Raw genomic sequence first — 20338 nt, forward strand, 5'->3', positions numbered from 1 at the left:
CGCACAGGAGTTTGAAAATTTTGAATTTATTAAAAAATTGTTTCAAATTTTACTGTCAACCCCATGAAATTGTCGAGTTGTCTACAAAAACGAAGCAAAACAAATTTGACGTAATTCCAGCCCGTAGAAGCGAGGTTATTTGAGTTTTTCATTCATAATTCTGGGATTACCCACCGCCCAGGCTATTTTAGCGAATCCCAAATTTTCAGCCGCAATAACTTCGCTTCTACCAGACAATTCAATAATAACGTGGAGTTGACAGCTAAATTGAATAAAAAAAAAAATTCGAATTTTTATTAATAAATTCAAAATTATCAAACTCCGGTGCATTCACATCTACCAGTTGAAATCGAGCCAAATTTGGGGTGAAGGTTATTTCTAGGCAACCAAAACCGTTTGGGATTTGCCTAATTGCCCTATACCTACTCAACTTGTTATGATTTAACTATACTCAAAGATGCAATGACACGAGTCAAGACTCGAGACTATTCGGACTCGAGTCGCAATTTTTCGTTGACTCGACTTGAATCGCGTCATTTTCTTAAAAACGTGACATGAACTCGACTCGATAATGAACAGTGGACTCTATGACTTGGACTCGGATTCGACCCCTTACTCCCCAACTTAGAGTTGACTTGGTGATGAATTTAAAATGAATCGACTTGACTCGAGTTCCTGCAGTTCCACTAGACAGTTTTCATTTTTTAGGTGAACTAGACTAGTGCTATATAGGTAGCGGCATGTCTGTGTATACTATTAACTGGGTACGTAATTTGTTAATCTCCCAGCAACACCCACCGTGCAATAATAACAGAGGAATTCCCTACGCGGAAACATTTTGTGATACGATTGTTGATACACGATGTTCTTTCCATTCTCTACTAGTTGCTGACGATTACCCCTGGCGAGTGTCTGCCGAAAATACCCGGGTTCATTTCAATATGAATCTACTATTCAATTATGCGGGAATAGTAAATAGTTGAAAGACGCCCGCGATTTACCCGCGTGGAAATGAATTATGCATCGAAATTCAACCGTGACAGTGTTTTGACAAGGTCAACTTGACCACCATTCGCCACGCGTCGCAATTCCCGATAAAACAACGCAGTTAGTTATGGCGCGATACTACATCCAAAGTGGTGTTATTACCACCCAGTTGAAATTCAACCGAAATATATTGTTTGCGGCGATACGCCTACCACATCAAATCCATGTTATGCGTTTTTGGTTACGGTATTAAATGGTCCACCGCAACATTCACTCAAACGTAATCCCCGCCAATTGTTTATTATCAATCAGATTATAGTTTCAATTACACCGTGCGCACCCCTGCAGTGATGTTTATGTGCCTTCTTCGGGAAAAATGCTATTTGCGCGTGGTTTCTTCTAATGGTGTCCGCAATACGAGATAAAATGCAGTGGTCCTCCACATTTTCATATTGTCGACCGGTGTAGGATATCAAAACAACTTTTGCGCATCGGCGAACATTCAAACTCAACCCAGAATGTAATTAGGAAACAAGAAATTCCGGAGTCGACCTCAGTCGGACTGGAATCCACAACCCAGAGGAGTTGCAGCAGTGGATTATACCACTACGCTATCTCGCCACATTTTATGGAATGCTCGAAGGAATATTGCTGTGGATGATACACGCCTTACTTCACCGAATTTCAGGACACCTAAGTTTGTACAGATATCTGCTCTAAAGTCAAATCCATGTTACATATTTTCGTATAGAAATACAGCATATAACACAATCATTTCGTGATTATCATCGATTTGAACATGAAAACCCACCTGGCTGCTCCTACGAGATAATCGCTGCGCGTGGACGTATTACACTTGAATAGCAAGAGTGCCGTAACGCTGACAATAGTCATTGATATCCCGACTACCACAACGAACATGGTCCTGCGTACGTTAAGGTCGAAGCGGCGTATGAGCCAACCGCCTAGCAGATTTCCGACAACCAGCATTGGCAAATTGACGGAACCTGAATACAAGAAATACATACTGTAAACGAAATTCGTGTATGTCGCCTATTCTCGACGTGGCGTGTTGTGGAAAAGAGATAAACGAGATTTCCAGGCAGACACGACAACTTGATAATTCTAGTTGTACAATTTGACTAATTGGAGCAGTGGTTCTCAACCGGTAGTCCGCGGAACTTCTAAATTTAGAAAATGGTTGGTAACCTAATTTATACTTTTTTATTAGAGAATTCTATAATTGGGGTGCATGAAAGCTCCACGTGATTTACCTCTATTGCTCTGCATATTGCCCAAATTTCATATTTGAAAATTCTCTGCGAAAATTTTCACTAGAAAAGTATCTAGAAAAGTATGAGAGCCACTGAATTAGACTGGTTACAGCGAAATGACGGTAATATCAATATAATCGAATTTGTGTAATGGTTCTTTGCTCTAATTTTAATTCTGATCCAATTTCTGGTTTCCATGAAAAGGCTGAAGGAGAACTGAATAGTCAATAGTGCGAAAAGAGTTAAGCTTCCTGTACAGTGTACAGACATTTGCCGTTCTCGTGCTTATAAGAATGAACTCCTATCTATGATACGAATTGAGCTTCATTCCATTTCCAAGTTTCCGCCAATTCAGTAATTCTAATTTCGATCTAATTTGAAAAAAAAGTGCGTAGCCGTAATTATGCTCTACTTATTAGGAACAAACAAAACTGTCTCAATCATATTTCAACTGCACGCACCGTTGAGAAGGTTAGCGTACGACGCCGTGATGCCGAACTGCGTCTCCATGTACTTCGATACGTAGGTTACGGAGGCCGCCAGAAAACCGGTTAACGAAACAAGACCGAATGTAATGCTCAGGAATACGGAATCGGTCAAACGCCCTTTGATACTAGCGGTGAAATCTGAAACGGAATGAGACGTAGTAAATTTACAGCAACGAATATTCCAAGCACAAATGCTCGTCACGAACAGTGAAGTGCATTTGATCAAATATTTGGCGCATAAATAGATAAATATAATCTTACTTGATTGAATGCTGTTGGTCGCTGCCATTCAGATGTGGCGCGCAGACTTGTACAAAGTGCCAATCTATAGTTTGTTGTCGGTCAATGAACTACTGTGTGACAATGACAATTACAATAAAACTTTGATTAGACTTATCATGGAATAAGAATTGGAAGCAGACACACAAAACTTTACGTGAAAACAGCGTTTCAATTTAAAAGAAAACTGGGAGTTTCGTAAATCAATGAGCTGTTCTTCTTCTGCGAACCATCGCTTGATTTATGACTTTCAATTGGATTGACTAACAACCTATATTTGGTTACAGGAAATCCTGAGAAGTATTGTTGAATTATAAGTTCGATTCCGGACAATGTGATCATGATTCGTTGTACTATTCCTTGTTAATGATTTGATTCGAAACGAATCGAAGTATTTTATCCATATATAGCAGCCCAATTATGATGTTGACATTATTACCCTATTCATCGGGTACTCCGTTACCGATCACCTCAGTCACGAACCTATCAATTGCAGCTTCTCCAAGCGGCTGGGTCTTCTGCGCGTATCGCCTTTCGACGGCAGCTTTGTTCCGGTACCTTGTGAATGATCACCCGCGTCGCCCAATTCGCACTTGACAATACTCAGTCTTCTAGATATGCTTTCCGAGTCGTTCGACGTTGCGTGATTCCCTTCTCGGGAGGGATATCTCGCTGACAAGTCTTTGCGTTCGTGGTTAGTTTTTCCGAGATTCGCGGACAGCCGATATTCTGTGCTTTGGCCATCACTCTTTGACTTTTTAAACTCTGTTGAATGATATATTCGCATTGAAATAAACCCGAATATATACATGTCAGGGGAAGGCTTGGACCCATAACAAATTCTTAGCTCTTCCATATTAGATTAGAAATATAGCAACACATTTTTCAAATGAGATTAGAATCATAGCTACACGTTTTTTTTTCAAATCAGATTAGAACTACTGAATTCTCGAAAACATTGACAATGGATCAAGTTCAGATTATATATCAAATCATCGTTCCCTCTCATGAGGAAGAGAATGGCAAATGTCTGCAGAGCAAGTTTGGCTCGTTTCGCACTATAAAGTTCTCCTGTAGCATTGACAGTAAAGCCAGAAATGGGCTAAAAGTAATATTAGAGCATAGAAACATTTCACAAATTAGATTACAATTAATCAACACCACAACGGTAACAGTAAAATTCGTTAATGAACAATTTTTATTCAACTTTGGAGATTTGTAGAAAGTCTCCTTCTTTTGGGATCTCAAAATATGGTAACCCTAACCCTATTTCAGTAATTAATGTATTGGATGCAATTTCATATCGAGACATTCGAGTTTATTTCAATACGAATATATTATTCGATAGTATATTGCAGTTCTGTACCTCCTTCAAACTCTGTATTATTTGTCACGTTGCGACTGTTCAATCCTTCGCTGATGATTGTCACGCCTCCGACACGCCGGTCTCGTTTTTCGGTTGTGACGTCACATTCGCTAGTTTTGCGGTCGTCAAAACGTAGAGATTCGGAGTCAGAGTGGTCGGATTCGTTAGAGCGAGTCGGTCGCACGGGACAACATTGTCGAAATAGTGTGGAAAATGAGCGACTGGGTTCGTCGTCTTCTTTCTGTTCTTTTTCCATGATTCTGAAAAGATTGTGTCTGCATAACTGATGTCGTGGGCATTGTGCGGCTGGCAAAAAGTTCCTTGGAATTTAGAAAATAAAATTTATACATATATAGTAATATTAATGCGTGGACTAAAACTATAGGCTGTATGAACTGAACTGGAAATTTGTATACTGTACTTTCAAAGTCACGTTTAATTATGTACCGTGATTATGTAACCAACGTGTGGTGATTGCTCAAGACACTTGATTGATCACTGGTTACTGTAATTAGTTCTCTTCGCTCTGTTCATTCTGGTTATACATCAGCTAGCTGCTTATGTCGGTATGCTTGGAAGTGCATGTCTTAGTTTCGTGTAGATTTCAGCCGAATTTCAGTTAATAAGGGCCTAGAATGCTGTCAAGCAGTTTCGTCTTGTCTACCTACGTTTTCCTCGCAAGCTCACCACGTCGTTTGTGTAATCCGGGCTCAAAATAAAACCAATAAAGGGAAGTATGGCGTAAAATCAAAGTTACAAGTCACTATTCCATAGTAGTATGCCGGAGATCAGATAGGGGCTTATTGCTTCAATTCTACTACTCGTAGATTGTAGAGTACGACAGTAAATATATCTTCACGTTACGTAATGATAAATCAATCACGAGCTGTTCAATAAATCCGATTTTTCCTCGTAACCGTACTTAGCTTTTATTGCTGCGTAACCGAAACAACGCATTGTCTTGTCGACATTGTGGATAGAATACGGTTGTTTCACAACACGCGGACTGAAAGATCAGCTGGAAAACGTGGATAATCTACATTGTGCGCGCACGGCCAGGATATCTATCAGTGTAATTCAGTGAGATTACACAACCTCTACATATGCGCTTATGTAAGCGGTTGCGAAATTTACGATCCCAGCTGGCGTGAAGACAGATATGTAGTCTTTACAAATTTTACAGGTGTATAATGCATGTCGACCCCGTAATACGAATAATATATGGATTATCCAAAGTTTCAGAGCTTTGGCTGACACATCAAAAGCTTGTTCTTCCGGTACCAAACAGTGGGGAGGTAGACAGTGGAAGTAGACAAAACGACCTAAATTTCTATACCAGTAAAAATATACAAGCATAGCGATTTCCAAATAAATAAAAATGTAAGTATTCTAGGTTAAAATGAAAACTATGGAGTAGAAGTAATCTAAAATCGAAACCACTTGAGGAATTAGTGCAAGTAGGTAAGTAAGAGTACTTCCAGAAGTAAAAGTAGTTTACTTCGTTACTGGCCACCTGTTTTTTACCCTCAATGGACTCGTGTTTGACGTGATACGTTTTGTGTGTTACATACTTAATTTCGTTACACTAAACCCGAGTCCATCCTGCGTACATCTAAAATGATTTATGTTCTCGATAAATACACGTCACAAGGTCATCAGCTGGATGCGTTTTTAAACGATCTTCAGTCATTTCGTCAATGCTCTGACACGTCACATGTACTACGATGCTGATATATATCTTAATATGATCAAATCAAAATGGCGAATAAAATCAAAATACCAAAGTCTCAAAATAGTCCGTATGTAATTTCGATTTCCACGAATCTTTACTCAACACCGGGCAGTTCAAATTTCAGAAAAGACTTTCCGTGAGACGGTAAAAATCGGAAGAATTTTCGAAATAATTAAGAAAAATATATGTAAGCAACCGAAATCGTGGAGAAATGGCCCACAACTGACCTCAAGTCTTTAATATTGTTTCAAGCTCAAAAATATATAATTTAAGCCGTTGAAGCACCTGGCTATTGGTGGAAACGGATATCTTTAATCGGATGTTGTCCATCAGTAAGAAATGCGTTGGGTTGCTGGCCTATAACCGCATTCAATTGACGGGCCGGATTAACGCAAAGAGGTGATGAATTATGTGTTGCTATTGGTTTTTGCACCGTTGATATAACACAAAAGTTATGGGCGATGACTGCGAACTATGAAACATTTTATATTAAACAGCCATTATATACATAATTACACATAACATATTACAGATCATATTTATCAGGGATATCTAGATATCCCTGAGATTTATTTAAAAATATTACTATTCACCCCATTGTTGAGCCGTCTACACGAACGATGCGACGCAATTCTAACCCGTAGAAGCGAAGTTATTTCTCAGTTTTTCATTAATAATTCTGGGATTACAAATTTTACTGTCAACCTCATAAAATTTCAAAATTTTGCGGTTATTTGATAAAAATGTGGGGTTGGCTATAAACTTTGCACACGAAATCTAACATTTTTCTCAAATTGCCGCAAAAATTTGATTTTTTTTTAAACAACCCTATTGTGCATATCAACCTAAGAAAAGAAGCGGATTGTTTACGATATTTTTGGGCAACGAGTAATGTGAAAATGTCTTGCTTTCCATTGCTTCACGACTAAAGTCTAATTGGATTATTGTTGAGTATCCAGCTTCAAACATAAATAGATATTTCGCGCAAGATCAGGCGTTATACAATTACGATATCGTCAGTGTCGCACAGTAAATCAACGCTGGCTGCAACCGCACATACAAATGCGGCGACGCGACACCGCATAATTAGAATCGGCAATCCCTGATTGTCACTCAATAACACCCGCCCAAAGTGCGGTTTGTACTTGAGAAAACGCTGCAATTTTCTGTCAATACCTCGTGACCTGATTTTGAGTTTACAGTGATGGTAAGTACAATCTAAGATATTCGAAATATGTAGTGATCAAGCGCAAATTCGTAATTATGGTGTTGTTATAAAATATGCGATCCAATTGTAAGGAGCAGGTAATTAATGAGAAAGAAAGATAGATACTTCATGTTTCATCCAAAAAGTGAATTACATTAAGAGATATATTTCTATTGGCGATATCATGGAATTTTGATGTAAAAAATTTTTGCATCCAAGTTTATCTTTCTGTTTTCGTGGATTATATGACATGTTTTGATATCAGCTATAGTATAACTCCAGAGTTAGATCAAACACGCGTATTAGTTTAGTTGAGGCTAAAGCCCTTTAAGAGATATTGGCGATGTCGTGGAATTTTGGTGTAAAAGTCTTTTGCATACAAGTTTTACCCCATGTTCCCGTGGGTTGTATGGCAGTCTCGTGATGTCCTGAAATTATGAATTCATCAATAAACTGAACTGAACTCGACAGTCGACATTCACCGTGTAACGTTTATCGAAATAGGAAGGTCGACTGGCTTCTACTGGGAAAATCTAATTTCTCAATCATTATCAGTTTGAAGAGTGTACTGTACATTGATATGAAGTGATGCAAAATATAGGGTATATATAGATATTATAGTCTATAGTGCAGCTGGAGCTGATAACTCCAGCATTCTTACGAACAACAGATACCCTACACGGCGCCACATAAGCTATCGTGCTCTACAGCTTACACGCTACAAAATCTCTGAATTAGAAGCGCGATCATAACTACCATTACCGACGTTATCTTTCCGATTGTTATCAACTTATTTCAACTCAAATTCTATAATGTCCTTTGCTATATCCCGTATAAGGGTTAACAGCCGAATCTGTTAGTATTAGGATGCAATTCACCTGAACGGGGGAAGATTAAGAATGTGGATACATTCGCATCGAGAATGATACGACTACTATATAATAATCGCATTGACAAATGGTTTACGGTTTACGTGTCACAACCCAAGCACGTCACGCGTATCCTATGCAATGGCGCCTGCACCACAGTATGTATCATACTTGAAGATACACCAAGGGGTAAGGAGCTTCAATACACAATTGAATATATTCTTCAATTCATCATACTATGGAGTTTCATATGGACGAGGTAACGGTCAATTTATTATAAACGTTTTGTAAACGTTCGTGAACTTCTTATCGACTAAGATTGCCACCGCAATAGCAAGACTATAAACATCTTTAATGACCGGTAAAACGCGAAATAGTTCTTTATTGTGCTCAATTTATCATTCTGACTATTAATGCCTGGAAGTTTCGAGCTATTGTAGAAGCTGGCGAGAGTATTACAGACGTGGCAACTATCACTACATGACAGATGTATCCTCAGGATTCGAGGACATTCTTGGAGCCACAGAACTTCAATATACAATTGAATATTATATTCGCATTGAAATAAACCGGAAACGTTGGGCTGACACTCGTCAGGGGTAATCGTCAGCAACAAGTAGAAATTTGGAAAAAACATTGTCATCAACAATCGATATTTGGTGTCATGTTGGCGTACAATGTACTTTTCAATTCTTAACCACTGACGATTACTAATGACGAATATCAGTCGAAAACATTCTGGTTTATTGCAATGTTAATATATTATTCAATTGTATCCTCGATAACACGACGCTTTGAGTAAATGTCGCGATATTATTAACTTTTTGGCGTGTGACTGTGACGCAGTTAGGCGGACAATACCACGCTGAGTAGTTTTGTGTGTTGTTTTGTGTCTTGTCTATATATCTCGTATATGAAACCGTTTTCTGTTAGTCATAAGCATGTAGGAAAGCGGTTTACTGTCACCCACTAAATTCGCGTTAAATCAGGACTTTTGGAGGTGTTGATATTAAGCGATCAATGTATACACAATGATTTTCGGGGAACCTCGTGCTACAATGACGGCCGAGAATGGCATCATCTCGATATTTAAGGATTATCGAACAATCCAAACGTCATCAATCAATTGCAACACTGCGCAGTGACAATTAACAGAGCACTTTGTAATAAAGGTTACATTCTAACGAGCTGACCTCATCTCTGTAAGACAGCAGTAAAGATTCCACGAGATTTCTATCAGGAGATCGGTTTGAGAAAATAAAATTAATCGCATCACAATTCAATAAAGCGTGGATTATGTAACCAAAAAAAAAAACTCATTATCGCTGCGTATTTATGACATGTTTAAATGCTAACACAATGACCGTCCTAAAATTTTCTTTGCGTCAAATTTAAAATTGCTTCAACAGACACAGCTTTAGTATCTTAACAGTCTGAGTTCAATTAGGAATTAATCAAAGCTTTAATCTTATCCCAGGAAATTCCCCGTCAAGCAGACTTGAACTAGATAGTTCTAGTTCTCAAATTAGAGTAATTGGAGCGAACTGCCGGTAATATAATTCTAATTTGTGAAATATTTCTTTGCTCTAAATTTTATTCTAATCTAATTCCTAGTTTTTCTGAAAATGCTTCGGGAGAACTGTATAGTGCGAAATGAGCCAAGCTCGGTGTACAGGCATTTGCCATTCTCATGCTTATGACGATGAACTCTGGTTTGATATGAACTGAACCTGATTCAATGTCCAAGGTTTTGCGAATCCAGCAATTCTGATTCTAATCTAATTTGGATAAAACCGTGTAGCTATAATTCTAATTCTAGTCTAATTTAAAAAATGTGTAGCTTTAATTCTAAATTCTAATCAAATTTGGAAAGCTGAAAAATTTTCAGTTGACGAGCTCTGCTCCGAAGTCACGTGTTACGCTACGCCTATATAGACGTTTCGTAAATCCGTTTTGACCCCCAAAGTCGCCATATCCTAGTCGACCTAGTGTTTAGGACTTGTTTACATCATTTTCCATTTTGAAATGCGTTAAGGTCGAGGTTATCATCGGATTTACGCATGTGTCGTAATTGGAAGAATGTCGCTTATGTGCCACAAGATTTCTCTCCAAGAATGCTGCAAATATGCCCAAATCCGATCCATAATCGCCCAGATACCCGCGAAGATTACCGTAATCCAGCATTGCGCTGCACACAAAACGGAAAGCACAAGGCGGACACGATAGAGCGAAAATTGTACTCATTTACGATACAACACAATGATGCATCACCCGTATCGAATGCAAAATACCGCACTCGTGAATCTGTGGTTCGGGAACGATCAAGGTCAACGCGGTTGGGCGAACAAATGGCCTTATCAAGCCCTACAAGATACATGGTATCAAATATCAGCGAGCGTGATTGATCAGGAATCGCAGTTGATCTATTTCTAAGCCTTCTGGATTAACTCAGTAACGGAGTGGAACCGGCCTTACACTTTTGAGGCTCATGTCACAACAGGCGTTGAGACGTATGATGGATTGCGTATACAATCAACATTCAGAGGCTGGGTTATCTACACGGTAGTTCTCAACCGTTTCCTGCCGCCAAATATATCAGGATTTTATATCTCAATTATAAAATGAAATAAGTTGGAACGCAATAAAATAGAAAATTGTAAATTAATTTAAACGTTTGAGACGCATATTCTGCACGGTGCAACAGAGAGCTCATGGTGCACTTTAGGTGTACGTTACAATGGTGCAAGTGTTGTACGAAACTGTTTAAAACTAGTATACTAATCGTTTTGGAAAATATATGCGTGGAAGCTATGGATACTTTTGAACAAACTTCGTTAAATTTCGACAGTGCAATTAAGCAACACTTGGCAATACAATAATATACAGGCTGCAGTAAATACCAAAGTCGCAATTCTTTCAAACGACAGCAAACAATCACAATTTAGTTATTGGTCTTTAAGATGACTTCGCGAGCCTCGCCTTGTAGAAACTTCAACCACATATATTTCATTTAAAATATATATATATCGTCTTTCAATTAAATAAAAGGGCAAAAGAAAACAGGAAACAAACGAACATCAAGATAATGAGTTTTCGGCCCTTATTAAGCGCCTCCATCGTGGACGGTCGTGGGCGTCTTCGAGCGATAGCCCGCGTTGCGATAGCTCGGTCTCTATTGTTGAGCGCCATGTGGTTCTATTCCAGCCACCTCATTTAAAAGGCAGTATTAAAGGAAGTTTCCAGTATTACATTTGAATTGCGTACATGGGTTGTAATAAAAGTTAGGGCCAATTTTTATTTTTGAAGGTTCACCGGTCTGCAACAATGGTTTTCAAGTTCTACCGGTCCGCGAGGCCAAGAAGCTTGAGAACCGCTGATGTACGACGCATTCAATGAGTCCTGAAACTGTACTTGAAGCTGTCAGATGCTGTTTGGGTCATTTACGGTATATAATGTGTTTCAAAGTGCAGGCAGAGATGTTTGGCGGATTTAACGCTGGGTTAATTGGGTGTTAGCATCTTGAGAGTTTCATGATTTCGGAATTCAAAATCCTACATTCGCTCGATTGCAATTTACAATATATCAGTCAACGAAATGTATGCAATGCGTCAGCATAAGCCTATCGCCTTTATACCGAATGTTGCTATTTCTAGACAGTATGCGTTACCCACCACCGACCCGTAAATTTCGTGTTACCATTATTGTGTATTTCGCCATTTTGAATCACACCTCCACACGCCCTACGATGATCCATTTTAACCGTTAAGACGGCGAAATGTTAGCGATAGTAACCACTAGGAAGGGTATATCGCGTAGGTTCTTGAAATAGACCCATTACGGGACCGCGGACTAGTTTTAAGGGGGGCGTAAAAGGACATAGGACAATGATGAAAAGTGTAACTATAAACTATAGTTTTTTTGTCATCAGCTTTCCAAATTTTAGTCTACTCGGAATTTTTGGCTGTCCGTAATTCTTGATAATTTGGTGCCTAAATGTGCCGTTTACCTACAATAAGATATACGACAATTCATTGGGGTGGACTGTAACATTTGAAATTTTAAACCATTTTTATAATAAATTCAAAATTTTCCACCTCAAATAGCTTCAGTTCTATTCTTTGGAATTGAGCCACATTTGGTGTGTAAAACATCAATTATCCGCAAAAATTTGAAAAAAAAAGTTATTCTTGAACAACCTTGGTGTACACATGCTGAACGCATGTTGACGCTTGTGGCACTATTTACTGCTGCTCTATATCTTTACAGACGGGTACCTCCGGGCCACGCTATTTCCAAAATCATGCTTCTGCGGTGTGCGGATTACCAGCGTAATTCTAGGCTGCATCGCTTTGCCGAGCCGCGCGCTTTGAGGTAATCCCACAGCGACCGTGTTTCATGGGGATCGTGGTTTTTAAACGTGACAGAAACGGCCCAGTTTTCGTTGGCAACAATGTCACGAGTGGAATGCGTGAAACAATAACAAGTGAGATGATTATATGTATGTTAATCTCAAGATTCGGTAAACAAATTAGCAGCCAGTAGATGTAAATATCACGTGATCTAGTGGTTCTCAACCTCCGGTCCGCTAATATATTAGGGCGGATGGCACAGATGCCGATCGAAAAGTAATCTCCGATAAACTCAATCGGGGATAATTTAATTCGCTGGTATGGTCACCCAATGGCTGTGTTGCACAGATACGGATCCAACTGTAAGTTAAATTATGTGGACACTCGGATATTATGCATGGGGTATGTTCGGACTGTCTGGCCACTCGGGCATCATGTCTGGGATATATTTCTAACTGTCTCGTCACTAGGACATGTGATATGTTCAGACTGATCTGCGAGACATGTTGCGGCATCGGAGAGCCGATTAACTGTCTGAGACACCTCAATCGGCGGTTCAAATTCGTCCGATTAAAATTCTCCGATCAGTGGCAAATCGGCATCTGTGCAACCCAAATGCAAGAAGTGTGAACCTTTTACTTAAATTATAGAAATGAAACATCTAATTTTTAATTGATTTCGAAATTTGAAACGTAAACGTATTTTTCCGTATGAAATCGTAATGTAGAGTTCGTGGGCTAAAGTATTGTACGAATCTGTCTCTAAGAAGCCTGGAGCTCGTTCTAGACCAGTTGTACGTAGATTGTGGAAGTTATACGAAGAAAACCTTTTAAACAGAATTTGTTACATTACATATTATTGCTGAATCCGGACCTTATATCTTTCTCAGTAAGAATTTAGTTTTTCAACGAAACCAAGTGCATAATCGATGATTTGCAGCAGCGCATCGGTGTCGCTTGGACAGGACATGCAAACGATTCGTATAATTGCAAAGAGCCCCGACAGATAAAATCATATTCACTAACCTTGGGAAGAAACACAGGGGTACAGTGGCGAACAGAAGCAGACACCCTGTCACCAAGTACCCCATCCACCACGCCCCGACCCACATTGGATTGCGTGGGTTCATGGTGACCTGGGACGCGTCGACCCACCCCACGTCCACCCACTGGCGCGTGGTGATGGATCCTAGAATAAATCCGAACGCAGGTCCGAGAAGAGAGAGTCCCGATACAACCCCTGTAACAGAAAAGATTGTTTCAGCGTGCGGTCCAAAGGATCCACAATATATTATTGTAGTTACAGAACTTAAATATAGATTTGACGGCTGAAACTCGTTAGGGGGTAATCGTCAGCGACTGCGATGGCAGAGAATTCGAAAGAGCTTATATCAACAATCGTATCACAAAATATGACGTCACGTACATGGAATTTGGAATAATCAGGGTTCATTTCAATGTGAATATACTATTCAATTGTATATTAGGTTCTGTACCTCCACAAGAAGCTCTTCAAGCATCTCAACTGCCTAAACTTATTCTATCCAAGCGTATCTACATTATACAACACTCCCCAATTACCTCCGATTTGAGCTTGGGACAACAGCGACCGTAGGGTGTTATGTAACATCAGTATACTCAGAAATCACCATATTTGGTCAAGGCCATTTACAGCACCGAGTTTACAAAACATAGGATGAGTATGTAATTTCAGCATATCTGAGGTCAAGCGATAGCTCATAACGTATTTTTTTCGACGGAAACTCATTAAGTTATCTCCGAAAAACGGCCGCTTTGCGTTATTATTCAAAGGCGTTTGACAGAAGTGTACACGTACAGTATATAGTAAACACCAACAGGCTCTATTGCATAACCGCTGTTCAAAACTAATGTCTTGCGTTGCCTGCGTCAAACCACGCTTTTATGTACAGCACATATGTACAAAACATCATGCCCGTTTAATTATGCATCCTTTTTTAAATTTCTGACTGTGGGCGGGGGCACGACCTTTAAGTTCAACATAACCACGCGAATCATTCCTACCGATATGATATGACAAAAACTCCGGCGGCAATAGAGCGAAGAGGAACATAAACACCTTAGCTGTAAAAACAATCTGGTCACAGTTTCCTCAAACTAAACAATAAAGTAACCAATGCATATCAAACGAAAGAAATTTTTCGGTATACAATTGCCCCCATTAATGGACATTGGCAGCTACGGAATTCGATGACAGATGCTTATCAATTTGACCCAATACCGCCTGAAATGCAATGGCACACCACATCATAGGTTACGTAAGGTAACAACGACGGAATTGTGAATTTGGGAGGAATGCAGACCACCATGATTTACATGACATAACTAGGGTTCGCAAATACGAATATTATTCATATGAATGGTATTTGAGAATATTTAATTTGCATTTCAAGTTTTATGTTTCGTGCGCGGCGTTTATAATGGCAGATACTCTACTCGACTGCAAATAATAATCGGCTCGTAACCAGACCAGGACAGCTAGTTGTCAAATTGGACTAATTAAAGCGAAATACTGGTAATATAATTCCAATCTAATTAGTGAAATGTTTCTTAGCTATAATTTTAAGTCTAATCTTGATTTATGTTTTTTTTTCTGAAAATGCTACAGGGGAACTGTATAGTGCGAAACGAGACGAGCTCGGTGTGCAGACATTTGTCATTCTCATGATCATGACAATAAACTCTGATTTGATATCAGCAGATCTGGATTTTTGTTGCATTTCTTTCTAATCATAGGATTTTAATTCAATTTCCATTTCTTGCGAATTCAGTAATTCTAATTCTAATATTATTTGTAAAAAGTTGTAGTTATTTTTCTAATTTTAATTTAATTAAACACAGCTGAAAATATTATAGTTGTCTCAACTATGCTCCGTAGAGTCTTGGCTGACAATGTCACGATTTATCCCCTCAAATTAACGGTATTTACTGGAGTTCACGGGTCGAATTGAAACACACACTGTAAGAAACACCTACACGAACAAAGGTCACGAATCGCAGGGCAATTAATCTTGATAAGTGGTGCTTGAGATCGACCACTGTTACGATTACGGCACGTGTACTCTTATAGGACGGTACTGACGCGAAGCGGATATGAAACATAATCGCAACATATTCTCAAGGAGTTAATACGTAAAATTAGATTGCCATGGAGGTAATTACCACCCATAAACAGATAGTATCAGTCAGATTATATCTGCCAGACACGCTCATTAATACTTTATCTAGTCCGATGAATGATGGCTTACGTCTAGCCTGTATGAGAAGAAGGTATCATTGCTCAATTTCCTTGAAGTACGTCACCCTTATCGCGACGCCCATGAACATTTGTCAATCATACCTTTCAATATTCTGATCACCGACAGAAATCTTCATACGCAGCTTACAATAGTGAGTTACACAGACCATATACTGGCAAACTTTCGAATTGGAAATATGTCTGCAACATGTGTTAGACGAGTGCACTATTATTGATGAACTATATAGTATATACTCTCTGCAGCGGAAATGCATGAGCCATAACGCAGTAACGCATAACAGAATGTATCCCAGTATCATGAATGAGAAGAATTCCCCTGACCAGACTATAGGATAGCTGCATGCTATAAGTTGTCAAATTATACCCTTGGATTCCAACGTAGGCGAAACCCCCCCTCCCCGGAGTGGGCGATTTTGGGAAACAAGGGGGCGAAAATGTTAGAACGTCCAGTGAGTATTTAATTAAGAGAGCCCAAAATACACGTGAAGCCGGCTTATTTTGCATATGACGCGAAAGTTGACTAAAAATGGGTAGGCCTAGTCGTGTAAACCGGTTTTCCTAGCACCAGCTAGGGAAAATGACCTTTTTAATTAATTCACCAGCGATCACAGTTAGGTGATATATTCCCGTGTATATGTTCTCTTTTTCAGCTCCGTAAATATGGCGGGGGATTTGTGACAAGCTTGATAAGTGGGCGATTAGTCGAAATAGGTTGGGAACCACAGAATTAGACTGATTAGTGCAAAATATCGGTATTTCCTATTCTAGCCTAATCTGTGAATTGTTAGTTTGCTCTAATTCTCGAAAAACAGTATGATACAACTAATCTGAAGGTGTAACTCATTTTTGCGCGTTTATGCGGTCAATGCCAATCGCTGTGGTAGACCTCGGCTCCTATTCATTTATTACGTATCACCACCGTGTTTTCAATGAGTTGTCTTCCTTTACGCGTGACCGTGAAACGAAAATTTGATTTCCGCTTAATTCGGTCAAAAGTGAGCGGGACGAAAGTGTCCGTATTAAGCGGACTCGACTGTACGATACGATTACGATTATTGTAAAGATATAGTGTCTATACGCCAGATTTATACGTGATCAAGTGTATATACCCACTGTTATTGTACAAAGATCATTTCTGTAACTGCCCACATCCGTCGCTAAAGTCCGTCAATTTTCAACGAAAAACCATCCAATCTTTCATAATAATTGACTTCATTCTACCACAATGCTTTTCCGTCGATGAATTATTGATGGCCGGCTGGAAAACGCGACATACATCAGTGCCATCCACTATACTTATGTTTCGCTGACGACCCACGCAATCAACGTAATATCTCATGCATTATGCATCGAGCGATCGTAAGCACGGATGAAATAATTCGACGGGCTCGGCGGCGCTTTGAAATTTTAACTTTTCATTTCGTCAAACCAATGGTAAAGTGCGTCCGAAAGGCGAATTATTATAGGACAGCTCTCAAAGACGTACCAAACAAGGGGACTGGATTCTCGGATTTCACAAAAAAATTACTCATCCCCCGAAGCTCAATTCAGGACAGGCAAAGCCCACGAATTCTGCCATTGGCAACCATGCGTTGGATGATTGCGTTTGGGTGAAAAATATTCGGGACGACAGATTTCGCGTCGTCGGGAGAGGCCGTTTCATTTGTGTGCTTTGGAGTCGATTTTTATCAAAATACGCCAACCTGGTTATTGTCAACAGAAAGACTTCGTGTACCATCTAAAAATTGTACATTGAGATTAAGCCATCTGTTCGCGTCGATTATTCGAAATTTCATGTCGGCGACATCATATGTGGTGGCACGATTGTTGCTATACAATGCTCTTTCCAATTCTCAACTAGCTGCTGACGATTGCCCCTGACGAATGTCAGCAGAATATCTACATTTTTCAAATTTATTGCCAACCACATGAAATTGTTAAGTTGTCTAAAAGAACGATGTATAACAATTTTGTCTCATTTCCAACCGCGGTAGAAGCGAAGTTATTGCAGTTGGAAATTTTGGATTTGCAAAATTAGCATTGACGGTGGGTAATCCCAGAATTATTAATGAAAAACTTGAATAACTTTGCTTCTACGGGTTGGCAACTGCGTCAATTAGACAACAAAATTAAAATAAAAAAAATTATATTAAATTCAAAATATCCAAACTCGTGTGCCTTCAAATCTACCAGTTGGAATTTGGCCAAATTTGGAGTGCAACGTTTTGTAGTCAACCTATAGCAATTTAAGCAGTGAAACCCTGGAAGCCGGAACAGAATGAACATCCCTACTGACCGCCTCTGTTGGTGATACACGACACTCAGAAAGTTCATTGGAGTTGTCTGTGAGAACGCGGGGCTCAGCGCAATGGATGAAAGTCTTTGTGAGTAACCAAACTGACCATCCAAACATTGACATAACCCGAGCTCTGGCTGTATAGCCCACAAGTCAACACGTCTCGCGCCTCAATGCAAACAAGTTAAGTTACACTATGCACAGAACGCTGTTGGCGGGTCTGTAAATTCCATTGGCTGTTGTATTTCATTCTACCACGTAATTGAAGGCAAATTCAAACTTTTTGCGAATTCTGTCATTATAATTCTAATCTGATTTGGAGAAAACTATACATATCAATCAATTTTGATTCTATATAATTTGAAAAAGCAGAGATTTTCTTTAGATCGGAAACATACTCACCGATATAAACCGCAGAGTTCCTCGGAGTAGCAAAATCGTCTATATACGACATTCCGAGCGGGTGCAGCGGCGAGTGACCCATACCCTTTAGCACACTCCCCAGTGCAATGAAAAGATACAAGCTCGCGTCATTCCAATACAAGTCCGACCGGGATGCGGCGAGTTGACCGGATGTGACGTCACTAACCGCATCTCTTGTCTCCGGAACGCCTCCGGATGTCAACATCCCGAAATCGGAGTCTCCGTAACGACCGCGCTGTACACATAGCGTGTCGCCCGATCGCATCGCTAGGTTCACGGGTCCAGAGTTTATACCGGTGTTGTGATCGGAAAGATCGCCGATATCAGGATTCTGTGTGTATCCGGGCCCGGTTAGGTTTCGGGAAGACTCAATACTGTAAACGCTGTATCTTGAACCCACGAATTGAGGCATGGCGGACAGGAAACTGGATAAAGCCATTAGGAACGATCCTATGGCGATTGCTCTTGGCCTGAAATATGAATAATGCAGCCGTCGATTAGCAGTCTCTCGAGAAAATGCTATTTCAATAGACTACAGTACTGCAATACACAATCCAATAATATATCCATATTGAAATGAACTGGAATATTTTAGGCTGACACTCGTCAGGGGTAATCGTCAGCAACTAGTAAAGAATTGGAAAAAACTTTGTACATCACAAGTCGACACTGTCGACATGACCTTGTTGACCAAATTTCGCTATATCAGCATAACTAACAGACGTAACAACTACGTAAGTTTAGTGGTCTAATTAGACACAATGGAACGAAAAGCCGATAATCTAATTCTAATCAAATTTGTGTGATGTAATTTCCTGTTTTCCTGTAAATACAACAGGAGTCTGTTTAATGCGAAACGAGCCGAGCTAGTGTATAAACATTTGCCATTTTCGTGCTGGCGCGAATGAACTCTGAACTCTGATTTGATATGAACTGAACTTCCTTCAATGTCCAGGTTTTCGGGAATTCAGTAGTTCTAATTCTAATCTAATTTGGAAAAATGTAGCTGTAATTCTAATTTTAATCTAATTTGGAAAGGACTGTAGCTGAAATTGTAATTTCAATCGAAGTTGGAAAAGACTGTGTAGCTATAATTCAGCCCTACATTACTGCGACTGGATATCTTTTCGAAAATTGCACCTATTCATAGAGTCATTGGTCATTTTGCATTGCTGAAAGTATGTGACCCGTCAGGCAAAATCCGCTTCATGAAACTTTTTATTAGTATTGGGTTGATATTCGGTTATTTTTATAGTTGAATTTGTCTCTGTTATCGTTAGCTGCTGCGTTGTTAAATGTGATTCGTTAGTCTGTATATACTTGTAATTACTGCGTTCCTTACAAGGACAAACTTCTTTGTATACTTCTAATTTAGTAAACCGCATACACACTGACGTTGGCTCTTGGTGAGAGCCACCCGAAAAGCTTAAAGTGGAATAGATTGAGTAATGATATGGATATATCGTTTCTTGCGAATGCGATATTCAAGGTTTAAACCTACAGCCGATTAACTTTCCGAGACACCTCTCTCGGCGGATGACATTTGGTCGATTAAAATTTCTGATTAGTCACTAATCGTCATCAGCGCAACGTAAATCAGCTGATTACTGGCGTTTAATCGGCGAACACGGGTTGATCCAATCCACCCTAAGATTACACAGTAGATAAGATCGCACTATGTCCCGAACACACATAAATAACGATTTTCGATAAGGCCTTATCGCAAACCTAAGTTGAAAATCCCTTGAAATGTGCGAATTCGCGGAAGCTT

General features: G+C 39.5%; 1 protein-coding gene across 1 annotated transcript in view; it reads right to left on the reverse strand.

Annotated features, from left to right (window-relative positions):
• Nucleotides 1-20338, reverse strand: part of LOC145437711 (solute carrier organic anion transporter family member 2A1-like) — a 50382-nt gene that overhangs the window by 11899 nt on the left and 18145 nt on the right. Inside the window, exons 3-8 of the mRNA XM_080314990.1 lie at nucleotides 18547-19037; nucleotides 13577-13790; nucleotides 4395-4654; nucleotides 3512-3793; nucleotides 2723-2887; nucleotides 1799-1994 (exon numbers count right to left, since the gene is read on the reverse strand). Coding sequence (XP_080171116.1) covers nucleotides 1799-1994; nucleotides 2723-2887; nucleotides 3512-3793; nucleotides 4395-4654; nucleotides 13577-13790; nucleotides 18547-19037 — 1608 coding nt within the window. The remainder of the gene's footprint in view (nucleotides 1-1798; nucleotides 1995-2722; nucleotides 2888-3511; nucleotides 3794-4394; nucleotides 4655-13576; nucleotides 13791-18546; nucleotides 19038-20338) is intronic.

This window comes from Botryllus schlosseri, chromosome 4 (assembly GCF_051294905.1).
Source record: "Botryllus schlosseri isolate E-star chromosome 4, Bs_hap1, whole genome shotgun sequence".
Classification (NCBI taxonomy): Eukaryota; Metazoa; Chordata; class Ascidiacea; order Stolidobranchia; family Styelidae; genus Botryllus; species Botryllus schlosseri.